The 15,142-nt window shown below is 37.4% G+C and overlaps 1 protein-coding gene and 1 pseudogene across 1 annotated transcript in view; both read left to right on the top strand.

The window, feature by feature from the left end:
• necab1 (N-terminal EF-hand calcium binding protein 1) overlaps window positions 1-15,142 on the top strand; it is a 28,982-nt gene that overhangs the window by 6,266 nt on the left and 7,574 nt on the right. The window contains exons 6-8 of the mRNA XM_020932902.2: window positions 5,440-5,576; window positions 10,758-10,879; window positions 12,664-12,740. Of these exons, the coding sequence (XP_020788561.1) occupies window positions 5,440-5,576; window positions 10,758-10,879; window positions 12,664-12,740 (336 nt within the window). The remainder of the gene's footprint in view (window positions 1-5,439; window positions 5,577-10,757; window positions 10,880-12,663; window positions 12,741-15,142) is intronic.
• LOC129410184 (5S ribosomal RNA) lies at window positions 13,537-13,653 on the top strand (annotated as a pseudogene).

Raw genomic sequence — 15,142 nt, 5'->3', positions numbered from 1 at the left:
GTCAGAGCATCCGTTAGACACCTCATGTGGTGTTTGTAATGATAATCATAGGATATGTTTGATTTTCTCACAGTGTGTGACCTGGTCTACACATGGCACATATCTCCCAGCATGCACCTCTGTTTCTCAGCAAGTGACTTTAGACTTTACATTAGTCCTTTTAGCAATAGAGAGCACAGAAGAATGATCCAGGCCATATTAATTCTACTAATGAAACTCCAGTCTCTGTGGGATGAAGGCTATTGCGTTTGTCTTTAGTGGATACAAAACAGTCTCTGCATACTAACGAGAAGAGCATCCCTGTAGACATCAAACAGAGGAGGGTGAAAACCTGCATGGTGATCCCTGTTGGAGGATCATTGAGGTTGGGTCTCAGTTGGTTGTATCCCGAGGTACATCCTCAGATCTGCACATAGCTGCTTCTTTAGAAACTGTGTGGGAGTGGAGCCGTCCATATGTCAGGATCTTTACGGGGAGAAGTAATTGAATTCAACCTTGTTCCTGTAATACAAAGTGTCAAAGAACCATATCTCAAACCACAAAACAGTGCATATTTCTTGATTAATTTTATTTATTCAACTATTATCGGTTCATTCTTCACTTTTTTTCCTTTTTTTTGAAACCCTTAAATCAGTGTTATTCATTGTGCATATAATACTGTGTAACAGGGTCATTCCATTTGTGTCTGAGAATGTGAAGGACATAACTTGTCAAATGTAAAAAAAAAAAAAAAAGAAGTTCATAATGGACTTAAATGAATGCAGAAGGACATAAAGTGTGAGGCATCATCTTTCCGCTATAAACATTTCTAAAGAGTTGACCTTAAGAGCACAAAATCAGCCTTGCTTTCTGTGCAAACAGAAAAATAGCTGACAGATTTTTTTCAGTCCCTCTGCAATCCTTCAGAGAGGCCAATGTGCAGCAGGCTGTTATGAGGTGCGAAAATCAAATTGCACCTCAAATCACTTTCTCGGCTGGGATGGAGAGACAGGGCAGAAACAGAGACACATGAATAAAATGGCAGTCAAGTTAAAATGATGAAGCCATTTGATTTTTTTCCTGATACTGGCTTTTTCCAATTCATCATGGCAGAGCTCCTAAATGCAACATCACTGAGCCAGTACAATAGAGGTGTAATGGAGCGACGCAATAACTTTCAAATCGATTTACCTTTTTGTCATCACATGCTTTCAGGCCCAAATTACACTTAATTAGAAGCATGCAACGCCTCTGTGATCCCACAATGAGTCAGGGGATCAAGGAGGAGTATAGAAATGTGTGCTGCGCGTGTCAGGTACAGCAGTTGCCATATTAGTCACAAGTCATCTGTATGAAGCTGTAGATGCATTTGAGTGGGTGAGCGTGTGTGGGAGGTGCTCTTTTCTATGGAGTTGAATGTGCGCAGGCTTCAGACATTGTTATACATGTGAGGGGGAGCCAAAAGAGACACACACACTCACATTTCTGACAAAGCTATTTACGGCGTTTGCTCATAAACACAACGCCCACAGCTTTTATCCAGGCGGTGCGTGTCCCAGGTGCATCTCACTGTGGCTACTGCTGCATGTGCAAGGAGCTAAACAATGTGATCAATCACTTATGCTGTTGGTGTTTTGACACAATAATTAACAGCATGCCTGCCGAAGCATAGTTGTACTTAAAGGTGCACTGTGGAACTTTTTGGTTGGGGGTCATCACCTGCTTGCATCTATGGATACGTCATTGCACTGTCTAGAATGTTCCACAGTATGACTTTAAATAGCTCTACCTTATATCTCTTTAATTATAGATGGTTTTCTGACCTGTAATCTGGTCTGGTTTGGTCTTGATGCAATAACAATGCAATAACATCTCCATGGAAAAAAGAATTTGATGGACTCTCCACCAGAAAAGTTACACAATGCACCTTTAACAACATGCCTGCCAAAGAATAGTTGTACTTAAAGGTGCACTGAGTAACTTTTCTGATGGAGGCTTGTCTTGTTTGCTTGTCTCCATGGTGATCTTATTGCTTTTGCCTGGGGTTTTCCAGAGTATGGCGTTAAACAAATAGGTCTGGTATTTATTCAATTACAGGTGTTTTTATTTCTCAAAACTACAGCAAAAACATCCATTATTTCTGCCAGTGGATCCACTTCTCCAGAGATCTGACCTTTGATGAGTCCTGTTGATTTGGGCTGCTTGTCTCCATGGAAAAGTTAACTCAAATACGATACAGTAGAACATTTCAGGAAAAAACACGTAGTCAAGCAGATCCACTACCAGAAAGGTTCCACAGTGCACTCCACTCCACCTAAAAGCAGCTATAAACCCGTTTTTATTATTTTACATATTACTCTTTTATTCTCCTAGTATTTCAGCATCATGTAACATTTAGGGTTTCATCCCATTCAAGATACAATATATGTTGTATTAAATTGTTAATTGCTATGGCAGCTGTCATTCTAAAACAATTGACAGTTTGATTCCAAAATAATTGTTATGAACTGTGATTTTTTTTTTTTTTTTTTTTTTCTTGGATAGTTGATAGTTGAAATAAGGAATGGAGCCTGTACCCTTGGGTTTTTGAGCCATAGAAAATGAGATTCAAAACTAAATATTCTATCTTTTGAATGGTCAAAAGTCCCCAGTAAATTAACAGGAAGCTGAAACCCAGGAATAGCTTTTCCTTTCAGCTTCTTCACAGCAAACCAGCTGCCTCATTTATACTGTCAACTGGATTTTTCATTTAGTCTTTTTAATGTTTTACCATCACTTATGATCAGTTGACCAGCTTGTCACCACTTTTCACAATTTTTTTAACCTAAAATATATGATGTAAATTTTTATGCATGTAAGAGTGCATTGATCGATAGAAAAAGCATGTCCACTCACTTTTTTTTCTTTATTCAGTGTGAATGTCCAGTACTTAGCTACAAAAGAGCCCCAGCTGTTTGCTTAGCCATTTGAAGTGATGCAGACACACACACAGTAACCAAAGAGGGGCCGATCACAGGAGGTAATCTATGCTCCATGTGAGACAGACCAGTGACCTTTACCAGTCTGGCCCCGACTCTCTCCCACTCATGTAAACGCAGGTGTGCAGTCAGAGCATGAGAATGTCACTGAATAAAACAATACATCCACAGGGGAACAGAGCTTTTAAAACACAACTGCTGACATTTATAGCACTTTATTCTTAAGGTAAACAAACCAGGAACAATCACCTCTTAGAACAAGCTATCCCACCAATCTCTATGCAGTTATATTGGAAAGGGCACAAGTGTGTATAAATGTGCTTTGTAGTTAAAAGAAGCTGGACAGGTTGGGAGATGTGAAAATCAAAATGTCCGTATGTGTTTTTGAGCATAATTTCAGAAATCTCTCTATTTTGTATCACTTTTATATAACCAGTCTGGCTCTCTTATTGATGCATTAGTCATACCCTAATTTAAGTTATATTATAGCTTCCTTTCTCATTGTAAGTGTGGAGGAACAGGTATTGCTTCAGACAAAGCTTTTTTTCTTTTCATTTTGGAAGAAAAAATAACATTAAAGGTCCCATATTTCACAAAATTGACTCTTGTGAGCTTTAAGATGTTAGAATGCTGTTACCTCATATAAAAAAAAAAAAAAAAAAAAAAAAACATACGCTGAGTTGTGTTTTGTTTCATTGACAGATGTTTGATTAATTCTTTATTATTTGTCTGTCTACATCTCCAAAGCTCAAATGCTTTGTTCTACCTTGTGACATCATGAAACTACATTTTACCTTTTGTTTAGCAGAGATTAGCAATTCCAAAACTGAAACCATCCAAATGATGCTAGTGAAGGTGTGTGGAGTTTAAAAACACAATGGAGCACTCCCTGTATTACCACATGACATCACAAGGTGGAACAGAGTATTTTCAGTTAGAGAGAAGAACTCAGCTTAAATATGCAGGGTTTGTGTGTTAAACATGTGAAGGAAACAAAACACAACTCCAGGTCTGTTTTTGATGAGGAAACAACATCATGACGTAGATCAGAAAATAGTGTAATGTTGGCTCTTTAAGCTCTCTCTACCAGGCCAAATCAGACATCTTACAATATTATTAGGCTTGCTGTTTATGCATTAGCTTCTGGCATCAGCAGCCTCCACTGTGAGTCATGTATGAATATGTACCATTTGATTCAGTGAGTTGTTTTCAGCATGTTTTGGGATGAAGTGGCACTGATTTAACATAAGCACTGGAACACCACATGCTGAAATGTTTGGAGACAGACTGGTGGTATTTTTGGCTTTCCTTGACTTTGGGGAGAGGAAACAACACGACATGGAAATTATCATGAGGAAAGCAACACATTTTAGATACCAGGGCGGTTGTATTATTTTATTCAGACTTCATGTAGTGTCATAATACTATTTCTAAACTTGATTTTGATATCAATAAAAAACACATTTTAATATTTCCATCAGCTCCTTTCCTAGTTCTGGTATAAATGTATATATTTTCTCTGTATTGATACTTGTTCAAATGAGCTTCTGGCTTTGATTGTATCAATTAGTATCTGGTTTCAATTTTGACAACTTTTCCCAACTTACCAGAGCATTTGTTCTTGACATTTTGCCATTTAGCTTATCTTAGCCAATTTGAAATCATTTTATGACTAGTCCAAGATGTGTGTTGTGTTGTTGTGTTTTGTTTCAGTCACATATGTATGAGTAATCCTTTATTGTTAGTCTACAGTCTACATCTCCAAAGTTCAAAATGCTCTGTTCCACCTTGTGATGTCATGATGCCATAGTTTTCATGTTAGAAGATACTTTTTACATTTAATTCAGTTGAGAATGGCAATTCCAGGGTTGAATTTATCCAAATGATTTTAGTGAAGCTGTAGAAGTGTAGAAGAGCTCAGCCTAAATATGCAGGGTTTGTGTTAAACAGGGGTGAATTAAACAAAACACAACTCCAGGTTTATAAATAGCGTAATATGGGCCCTTTAACAGACAGGACTTGGACATCATACAATTGGAAAATAAGACAGTTAATGAAAAGTGGCACTGTCTTGATCTGCAGATGTCTTTCTGCTTATAGAAATCCCCCTTTATTTTACTGAATGTTGGGAGTGAATGATATAATTAGTTTGAGTGCTTATCTCTGACATTTGTATTGTTACACTTCCACAATGATCACAATGCATGGTGACACAAACATTTTAACACCCCTACCCATTGTATTGTTCTGTGTAATTTATTTTAAAATAATTATATTCTAACAATACCCACAATTCTGAACTTCATTTGTGTCAAACTTTCCTATTTGTGTTTCTAAAGATCAAAACATGTTTCCCTCTCTTGACATTGATGTCTGATGTTGTAATAATTAGCAGAATAATTGACTGACTTGTCTGTGAACAGCTCTCATTTCTATCACCCCTTTTGCCTCCCACTCGCCCCCTGCCCCCTCTGACTGACAGGACTATCAGGAGTCCACCCACCTGGAGCAGTTTGTGACCCGCTTCCTGCTCAAGGAGACGACCAATCAGCTTCACTCGCTCCAGAGTTCGCTCGAGTGCGCCATGGAAACCACTGCCGAACAGACCCGGCAGGAGAAGTAAGAGTGCTGTGTTTGATATAGGGACAGAGTACAATGGAGCAATGGCATTATAATTACATGGTTTTAATAATTACAGCTGGGGTATATCAGTCTTGTCAGCCTGTTGCCTACATTTTATGCTCTAATCTGTAACACATCACTGCTAAATTTCCAATGACATATGACTCATACAAATTTTATATAATATTTTATGGTAGTTTATATTTGTGTTGGAACAAGCTTCAGACACATGTCACTCATTACAGTTTTTACACCAAAGTCAAGTGTTTTCCACATCCTGGATCAGGTTAGGTGTTTCTGTATTGAGTTTTCATGTTCTCCCTTTAGCTTTGTTCCTAAATGTTTCTCAAAAAAGTCAAAGGTGCAATGGAGGGTATGACACTTGCTTAACCCCATGGAGATGGTGCTTGGCCTGGAATGTTTCATACTGTGTCATTAAACTTCCATTTGGAGTAAAGGAGGTGATGCCATCAAGTCACAGTTCAGATCTGGGGCATCAGTAGCTCGGAGTGTTTGTCCACATATCTAACATAGACATCACTGGTTGAGCGGTCAGATCCACTGACCCACTGGTTGGTGGTACGATTCAGCTCCCACAGATGAATGCTGTCGTTGTGCCCTTAGGCAAGGCACTTAACCCACCTCGCCAGAATGTCTGCGCACACTGTTGTTTGAATGTGTGTGTGAATGAGTGAATGACTGATGTAAAGCCCAGAAGGTGGAAAAGCATTGTATAAAATGTGACCATTTACCAACTTGGAGAGGTATTCCCACTTACAGTATGGATGTATGTATTTATTTAGCAAAACAAATGTAATTCAGTACAAGACAGACAGCAGAACAATAACATTTACGCAGAAACAACGAGGTGGCGAACCCTCTTCTATACAAATAACATACATGTATCTTTAAGTTGAATGAGTTACTGTCAGAAGACAGAACAATATGATTTGAGTGGGGTTTTTTTTGTTTGGGTTTTTTTTTTTTTTGCTTTTTTTTTAACTAATAATGTACTTCAATGTCTTCGGATCTAATCTAACACAGCTCATATATTGTGTTGTTTTTCTATGGGAGACTTGCTAAGTTTTGAATCAAAGGCCCCAATATGATCAAGCTGCAGCCCCTTGAGTGCCAGCTTCATTACTGCATGACTCATCTACTCATATTTTCAATTATATTGTAATTGTATTTACAAACAAGTTTCTATTATGTTTCTGTGAAGTGTGTACAAACATGTGAAGGCGCTCCCCTCAGGTATAATTACAGGTAAAATGGTGACGCAGGTTCATGCTTTATATTCATAGATGTTCAGCCTGTTTGTGGATGCAATCAGATTTGGTTACATGTAAACATGTTATTATCCACCATTGCCATTTTAAATTAGAGTTATCAGGGCACAGTTGTTCAATTGCTCTCATTTAGACATCCGAGAACTTGTTTCAACACTGAATTTGAGGTCTCATACATCCTATATAACACAGAATGTGACTCCTGTGAGCTTTAAGCTGTGTTATAATATTGTACCTCCTCAAAAGCGTACCTGGAGTTGTGTTGTGTTTTGTTTCATTCACATGTTTGAGTAACTCTTTGTTATTATTCTGTCTCCATCTTAAAGCTCAAAATGCTCTGTTTGTTCTGATGTCATGAAGCAATATTTAGTTAACAGCTACCTTTTCACCTATAGTTCAGTAGGGGCTGCGAATTTCAGAGCTGAAACCATCCAAATTATTTTAGTGAAGGTGTACTGGGTTTAAAAACACAGCAGAGCACTTGTGTTACCACATGACATCACAAGGTGGAACAGGGTGTTTTCCGAGAAGAGAAGAACTCAGCATAAATATGCAGGGTTTGTGTGTTAAACGTGTGAATGAAACAAAACACAACTCCAGGTCTGTTTGTGATGAAGAAACAACATTATAACTTGATTAGAAACTACCCTAATATGGGGCTTTAAGAAATACTGCAATTATTTCTTCTTTTATATGGACCTTTGCATTTTAGGAAGTTGTATATTGCTGTTGGCAGTACACAAAACATCCACATCTTTACTTATTAAACTGCTGTTCTGAAGTACCCCATAAAACAATAGGTCCAACAACTTCCACTTTGGTTGTCCTAGCCTTCCTCTGGACTAATAGAAAGTGACAGAAAAAAAAACTTAAATAATTAATCTTTTCTGGTTCCTCTCTCTCTTTTCGCACTCTTGTTTTCACCAAGTGCCACTGTCCCTTTCTCCCATCACACCATCTTTTCCTCCATCATTTTGAGAAGCAACACTTGACTCATTCCCCAATGAATCTGAATGCAATCTCCCCAAAACACCTTCTTTTCCCTGTAGGTTTATAAATAGCTTTCTGTGGTCATTTCCCTTGTGTCTCCGACGATATTTATGGACACTGTGTAACTTGTGCATGTGGCCTGGGTCTCTACTGCCGGACTGGGGAAGGCTGATCATCTGTCACCAATCACAACCCATTTTAGCAATTAGGGACCAAATATGAGTCAGAGGCAGCCGAGAGGGATGCCACCGCTTCCTCCTCCAGATTTCAAATACTCTGACAGATTGAACACAGCGAGTGAATTAATTATAATGTGCTTACAGATGTGGAAGCGGTAGTTAATATCTGCTACAGCTCCAGGATAAGTAGAGACACACATCGGAGAATTTGTTGGTGTAGTCAAGAAGCAAGCTAATAGAAGTTAATGGCATTACAACTAGGGTCTAGGAATGTCAAGAGTTTACTGTTTATCTCACAATAAAGGAGCTGTACCAAATTATTACACTCTTAACAAAAATGGACTAGCCTAGTTCTGTCTGTGAAAAAGAGAACTAGTTCAATTTTTAAAGGGTCCATATTACACTATTTTCTGATCTATATTATAATGTTATAATGTTATAATTATAATGTTTCCTCATTAAAAACTTACCTGGAGTTTGTTTCATTCACACACAAACCCTGCACATTAAGGATGAGTTATTCTCTCAAACAGTTTTTAATCTTACATACACCTTCACTGGAATAATTTAGATCATATCTGGAATTGCCAATCTCTACTGAACAAAACGCTAAAGGTAGTCGTTCATTTAAAAACTACGACTACATGACATTACAAGGTGGAACAGAGCATTTTGAACTTTGGAGATGTGGACAGACGCATGATTACTGGAACATGTGTGATTGAAACAAAACAACAACAAACAAAACAAACAAAACTCCAGGCATGTTTTTGCTGAGCTAACCACATTATACCATGGCTTAAAGCTCACAAGAGTCAATTTAGCATAATATTAGACCTTTAATAGTTTCCAGTGGTCCAAAATTATTTCTCACCTATACATTCCCAACATACCCATCTACCATGTTGAGATTACAAGTGCCTTTCACAACATTCAGAGGCCAGAGCAGAGGTTGCTGTCACGGTAATGCTAACTATAACTAGCATGCTACTAGCAGAGTACTTCCTGATTTCCCCGGTCCTCACATTTTTGCCACTCGATGCAGAGCTGCAGATCAAGAGCTGCTTATACAATATATTTGTACTGGGGCTCAAATATGGGGGAAAAAGATACTGTGAATTAAAGACTTTAGGATTTATTTCATAATGGTTCCAAGAACTGTGACTAATCATTAAATTGTAATACTCATTCTCAGAATTATAATTACTCACTGAAATCTGTTATAATGACATGCCTCATTTACTTTTACTGTTTGAATATGGCATTATAATAAAATGACACAACAATAGATTTCATCACATTGCACATTTCTACAGTTTGAATGCAGCTTTCATGAAAAAACCCAAATTATCGAGGAACAAAAACCTACACTATTAACACTGCGCAGGTGGAGGATCTGGCACCTGCTTGTCTCCATGGAGATCTTACTGCTTTGCCTGAAATGTTCCATGGTATGACTTTAAACATTTCTATCTAACATGTATTAATTACAGGTGTTTCTATTGCTAAAAAAATGCAATAATTGTCTTTATAAATTAGGGCTGGGTATCATTAAGACGTTGCCGATACGATACTTATCTCGATACATAGGCCACGATACGATACATATCTTGATACAGTGCACTTTCGGTTCGATATGATATATTTCAAATCGATTCAATACAATTCAATAAAAAATAAAGTCTAAATCATGGCGGTGATACTAAAATCTTTGTTAAACCACTTCTTGTGCAAAGTTAATATGAAACACACCCATTTTAATCATCAAAACAGTGAATATGTCAAAAGTGTAGCATAAACGAGTCTCCTTCCACTAAACAAGCAACAAAACTGTCGCAAAATAATTTAGTAAAATATACCAAAAAATACTCTTGGCGATATATATCGATACAGCAGTCCCCGACACTGATACTGTATCATCACATTAAATGATACTATATATCAATATTTCAATATTTTTGCACACCCCTATTGTGAGTATGTAGCTTAGTGCTCTAACCAGCTCGTCTCCTTTGTGATAGGTAGGTTTAATTTATATTGTGGAACATTCTAGACAAAGCAATAACATGGAGACATCAGGTAGCGGGCCCTCCACTAGAAATGTTGGCACCTTTGCACCATTAAGACTATAGAGTAATTAATTATTATTGGGAATTAATTTAGTGATGGATAAGTTTATATGTATGAATATGGATATGTTTTCTAGTAACAAGCACACACAGCTTCAGATGTAAATGTAAAACCAATGAAGCATTGCAATTACTCCATTGTATTGTGTCCACCTGGATGTCTCTGAACTCTCCGGGGCCTCTTCAAATCTCAGGGCTCCTCACTCTGACAGCAGCTCGTCCAAACCAATAGGCCGTTACCTTCACCTCAGCCCAGCACAATATTCAAAAGTTCAAATTATATTTATCTGTGGGTTACTCAGCTGTAGTTTTCTGCATTACAACACACTCTAAAATAGAGCTGCCCACAATGTTCTTAAGGTTTTAATTTTTCACTTTGGCAATATGGCAGATGTGTCCCTGTCCCAGTCTGCGTTTACATTTAAAGCCACTGGACCAAATAGAAACACAGAGATCATTTTAAAAAGACCCAGCTGATGTTCACTGTTATATTATTAATGGACAAGCTGTGCGAGCCCTAGTTAGGTTAGATTTAGAAACGGTGGCATAATTAACAAGACAAATGGGCTCATAGTGAATTTGTTTGTGAAGACAGGGCCCAGTGAAGCCCGAGGCACTGTCCATCCAGTGGTCTGGACGACGCTCCAACCGAAGACTCCAGAGGAACAGCAGTCTGTCACCCAACAACCCACTCCTCAGCCTCATCAACTCAGGTCTGATTTATTCTTTTTTATTATTATTATTCACCCAATTAGCTTTTGAATCTGCCCTAAGTTTATCTGGACTGGGACCGGCACAAAAAGTGGATAAACCTAGTTAGCAGACCAGCGAGAACCACACGCTTTGCCAAAACATTACAAAGATGAGTGGATCTGGAGTCATATCCTGTCTCCCTGATTTCAGAGGGGTGTAATTGACAGGTGGATTAACTGATCAGAAAGGCCCATGGTCCATTCACATCAAAAACAAACATGGTTGCTTAGAAGAAAAAGGAGAAAAAACAACATAAAGGACTGAGAAACGGCATAGGATTGAATATATTAGATATATAGTAGTAGTAGTATAGTAACTTTTAAGTCACAGTTCTTATTACTCTAAAAATCTCTGAAGTGCAGTAACATTTAATATGATATGTGATATTTAATAGTACTGTTTTTATTTCATCTTATTGTTATACTTTTTTGTCAACATGACACTACTCATATACAATACACTAAGATGTATTTTTATGTAACTTTTAAATACAACCTATGTCGTGCAACTTAAATCATTTTTAAAGGACCTCTAAATTGCTAACCACAAAGAGTATTGATTCCAGTCTACACTGAATGTAGCCATTATCACAGAACTGTTTTGTCAGTATATTTTGTAGTCTTGTGTTGTTGTTTCCCTTCCCCAAAAGCAGTATTGACCAAAAGTGCATCCTGCTGTGTTTCATATTGGAAGCTGCTAAAGAAGCGAGTTTTGTGACAGAGAGCGAGAGAGAAGGTCTAGCATCAGACACGGCACTGTCCTCAGGTGTTCTATGTTACTTCAGCTTCACTTGTCCATGTGCGTGTCCCAGCTCTGGTTTGGATCAAAAGGCTCTTGATGGGGGACTGATCACAGACAGAGCGGCAGAGTAAATAAAAGTGGTGGGATGGAGTGGTGTTGAATTCCTAATATATATTATAATTTGCTTGGAAATTTCCAGGCTCAGTGCTGTGATTGATTACCCTCTGTATTAAAAATACAGAAAGAGAGAGAGATACTTTATTGATCCAGAAGGAAATTCAAGTTTTTGCTGCAGAAACATTTACACTAAACTTCTCAGTCACCTTTGTCTCAGTCAAAAGTCTCAGTGCAGTTTAGCAGGACGACTGGTCAAGTAGGGTCATCCAAGACTCACCAGGTAATATTATAGTATAAATAAATATAGAATATTACATTATAATGTTTGAAGAGATTTGTTATGTCACATTATGTTCTTCAGATGGAGGCAAAATTTTCCATTTTTGATATTTGGTTGAGGAATGAAGACAGGTTTGGAACAGTTAGTTGTGTGTAAGAAAGGACAAGCGCAGCACGGTAAATGTGCTTCAGTTGACTATACTCACTTGAGGAAAATCATACAGCGATCATTAGGAAAGATGTTGTCAATTGTCACTTGATAAAAAAATAGAGAAGAAGAGATATAACTCCAATTACATTTGCCCCTCTTGTCTGATTTGTCTGTTCAGCGATAGCTGTAGCCCTTTGAAGTCTCCAGCAGCAGTTGCTAGGAGATGGATGACCCGCCTGACGTGCCTCTATCATTTTCGATTAGGTGTCTCAAAGCTGGCACATTGACTGGCCTGTCTGAGTCTCTATTACATGAGATGAAAGATTGGACTTATTTTAGTTACATCAATGCAATATAGACCCCACAACAATCAATGAAGCAAAAATTTTTAAAATATATAGTCAATATGTGTGGTTCCTTTCATGTTTGTTCTCATCTCTTTCTCTATCTGTGTAGGTGTTTTCGATGAGGACAGTCAGTGGATGATCCAGGTCAACAGACTGCAGAAGCTCATTGACCGCTTAGAGAAAAAGGTGAGACTGGCTTGGTTCACACAGCAAGGGATTTGACCCAAATCAGATGTGAGCAGTTGTAAATGGTGTTTGTAGGACACACGCACAGACATGTCACGATCACAAATTTTGAAGCATGATTTATTGCTACAGAAAGACACTGAGATAAATGATAATATTGAAACTACTTTATGTCATTGATCCAATGCAGGATAATCCCAATAAATATTTTTTTAAATAGACAGTGTCATTAAAAGACAGATCTGCAACAAATACAATCTTCCCACCATTTCAAAGAAAAAGAAGCCATGATAAATATTGAACTGTATATATAAAATACACGCATCATAGCTGATTATGTATCTATCAATGTACTTATGAAGAGAAAAGTTTATTGAAGTAGTAGTATGTAAGATTTTGATTTAAGTGGGCCTATATACTGTACAGTAGAGGTCTAGAATTATTTGTAATTGATCATTATTTGAAGAGTGAATACTTGTACATGCCTGTAAATTTTTAAGTGCGATATATTGCTGAAGTCAGTATAGATAAATCATAATATTGAAACCCAGACATAAAGACTGTAATTGTATAATATTGGTAAGAAACCATGGTCTGCAATAAATAAATAAATAACAAAATGCAACAGTTAAGTAGTTTGTTTTGTTTATAATGAGTCAAAGAAGTTTATAATTAAACTTTTACAGCTCAAATCTCATTCTGGAATAGAAAAATAGAACGAATTTTCCCATTAATGACAAGAAAACGTCCCCACGATAAATATTGATCCCCAGAAATGATTCATCTGACATGTATTAAACATGGCCATACCGGGTTGTAAAAGCCTGATCCCGTCAGATCTCAGAAGCTAAGCAGGCTGGGCCTGGATAGTACTTGGATGGGAGACCGCTAGGAATTCCAGGTGCCACAGTGGGGCGCCAGTGGCAAAAAACTGCCGTTGTGTCCTTAGGCAAGACACTTCACCCACATTGCCTTGTATGAAAGTGGTGTGAGCGTGAGTGATGGTGGTGGTCGGAGGGGCCGATGGTGCAGATTGGCAGCCTCGCTTCCGTCAGTCTGCCCCAGGGCAGCTGTGACTACAGTAGTAGCTTACCACCACTGAGTGTGGAGTGACTGTATAATGAACTGTAAAGTGCTTTGGGTATCTTGAAAGGTGCTATATAAATGCTATCAATCTAAACAGTAAGTTGATATAGTAATTATTGTGACATGCCTAACTTAGAGTAGCAGTAAGAAAAAAAAGTAGGTGGTAGGATATGGTGACAAAAATCAGGTCCCCATGTAAATTCCTTTTTTTATTTATAGTTAAGATACTGGTTAAATGCACCTATTATGCAAAATAAACTTTTTAGACCTGTTAATCATGTTGTAGTTGGTTATTTTTTGGCAGCATTATAAGATTTAAGCCTTAAAAAGTTGAATAAATCACTCATTACAGACGCAGTTCATTCTGCTATTTATTTATTGCAGCTCATAATTTTTTTAAACCATATTGTACATTTAGAATAGTTTTTTGGGAGTAATCCAGCTTTAGTGTTACTGTGTCAGTGGCAGAAGGTCATTTTAATATTATTGTCTATCATTTATTTTCTTTGTCAATATATCGCATATCAAAATTTGTTTTTGTGACATGTCTAAGTATCAGTCTCCATGAAATTAACTGCAAATCCATGTAATGCCCTCAAAAACTTAAGTGTGTAAGTATTTATTCAACATGAAAAGTAGTATTCTAAACATACCCATGTTTTTTCCTGTTCCTCTGTGAAATTAACAGTAAATTGTAGCTACTTGGATGCTGTATAACATCAACAAATTATTTCAGCCCAACTGCACCTGCCAACGTACTACTCGGGTAATGTTCATATGTGCATGGGAATTCTCAGCTGCTCCAATACTAAATGAGTTATTTTATACCAAGGTCTGCACGCTCTCATTAGCCTACATGTTTGATGTTAACCTGAGCAGTGAACCAGAAAGAACCATATCTTTTCATTTCTCTCATTTAGTTCATGCCATAACCCATAATAATAACTACAGTTTAATTAGCTGTACTAAAGCATGGAGAAAGATGTAATTCATACTGAACAAATATATTTTTCAGAATGCTTCAGGATTTGTAACTACTTAAAACCCCAACACCCTTTTCCCTTAGGACCCGCATTATGTTATTTTCTGATGTATGCTATAATGTTGTTTCCCAATCACAAATACATACTTGGAGTTGTGTTTTTGTTCATTCACACGTTTAACACATAAATCCTGCATATTTAGGCTGAGTTCAGAAGTAATATGGTAATACCTTGTGTATTGCTATATTATTATCCACTGCTCCACTGTGTTTTAAACTCTATACACCTTCAATAGAATGATTTGGATAATTTTAGCCCTGTAATTTGCAGACT

This window comes from Boleophthalmus pectinirostris, unplaced genomic scaffold (genome assembly GCF_026225935.1).
Source record: "Boleophthalmus pectinirostris isolate CB_2022bp ecotype Guang Dong unplaced genomic scaffold, ASM2622593v1 HiC_scaffold_21, whole genome shotgun sequence".
Taxonomy (NCBI): domain Eukaryota; kingdom Metazoa; phylum Chordata; class Actinopteri; order Gobiiformes; family Gobiidae; genus Boleophthalmus; species Boleophthalmus pectinirostris.
Note: the sequence above shows the minus strand (reverse complement) of the source record. Positions and strands in the feature narration are given on the sequence as shown.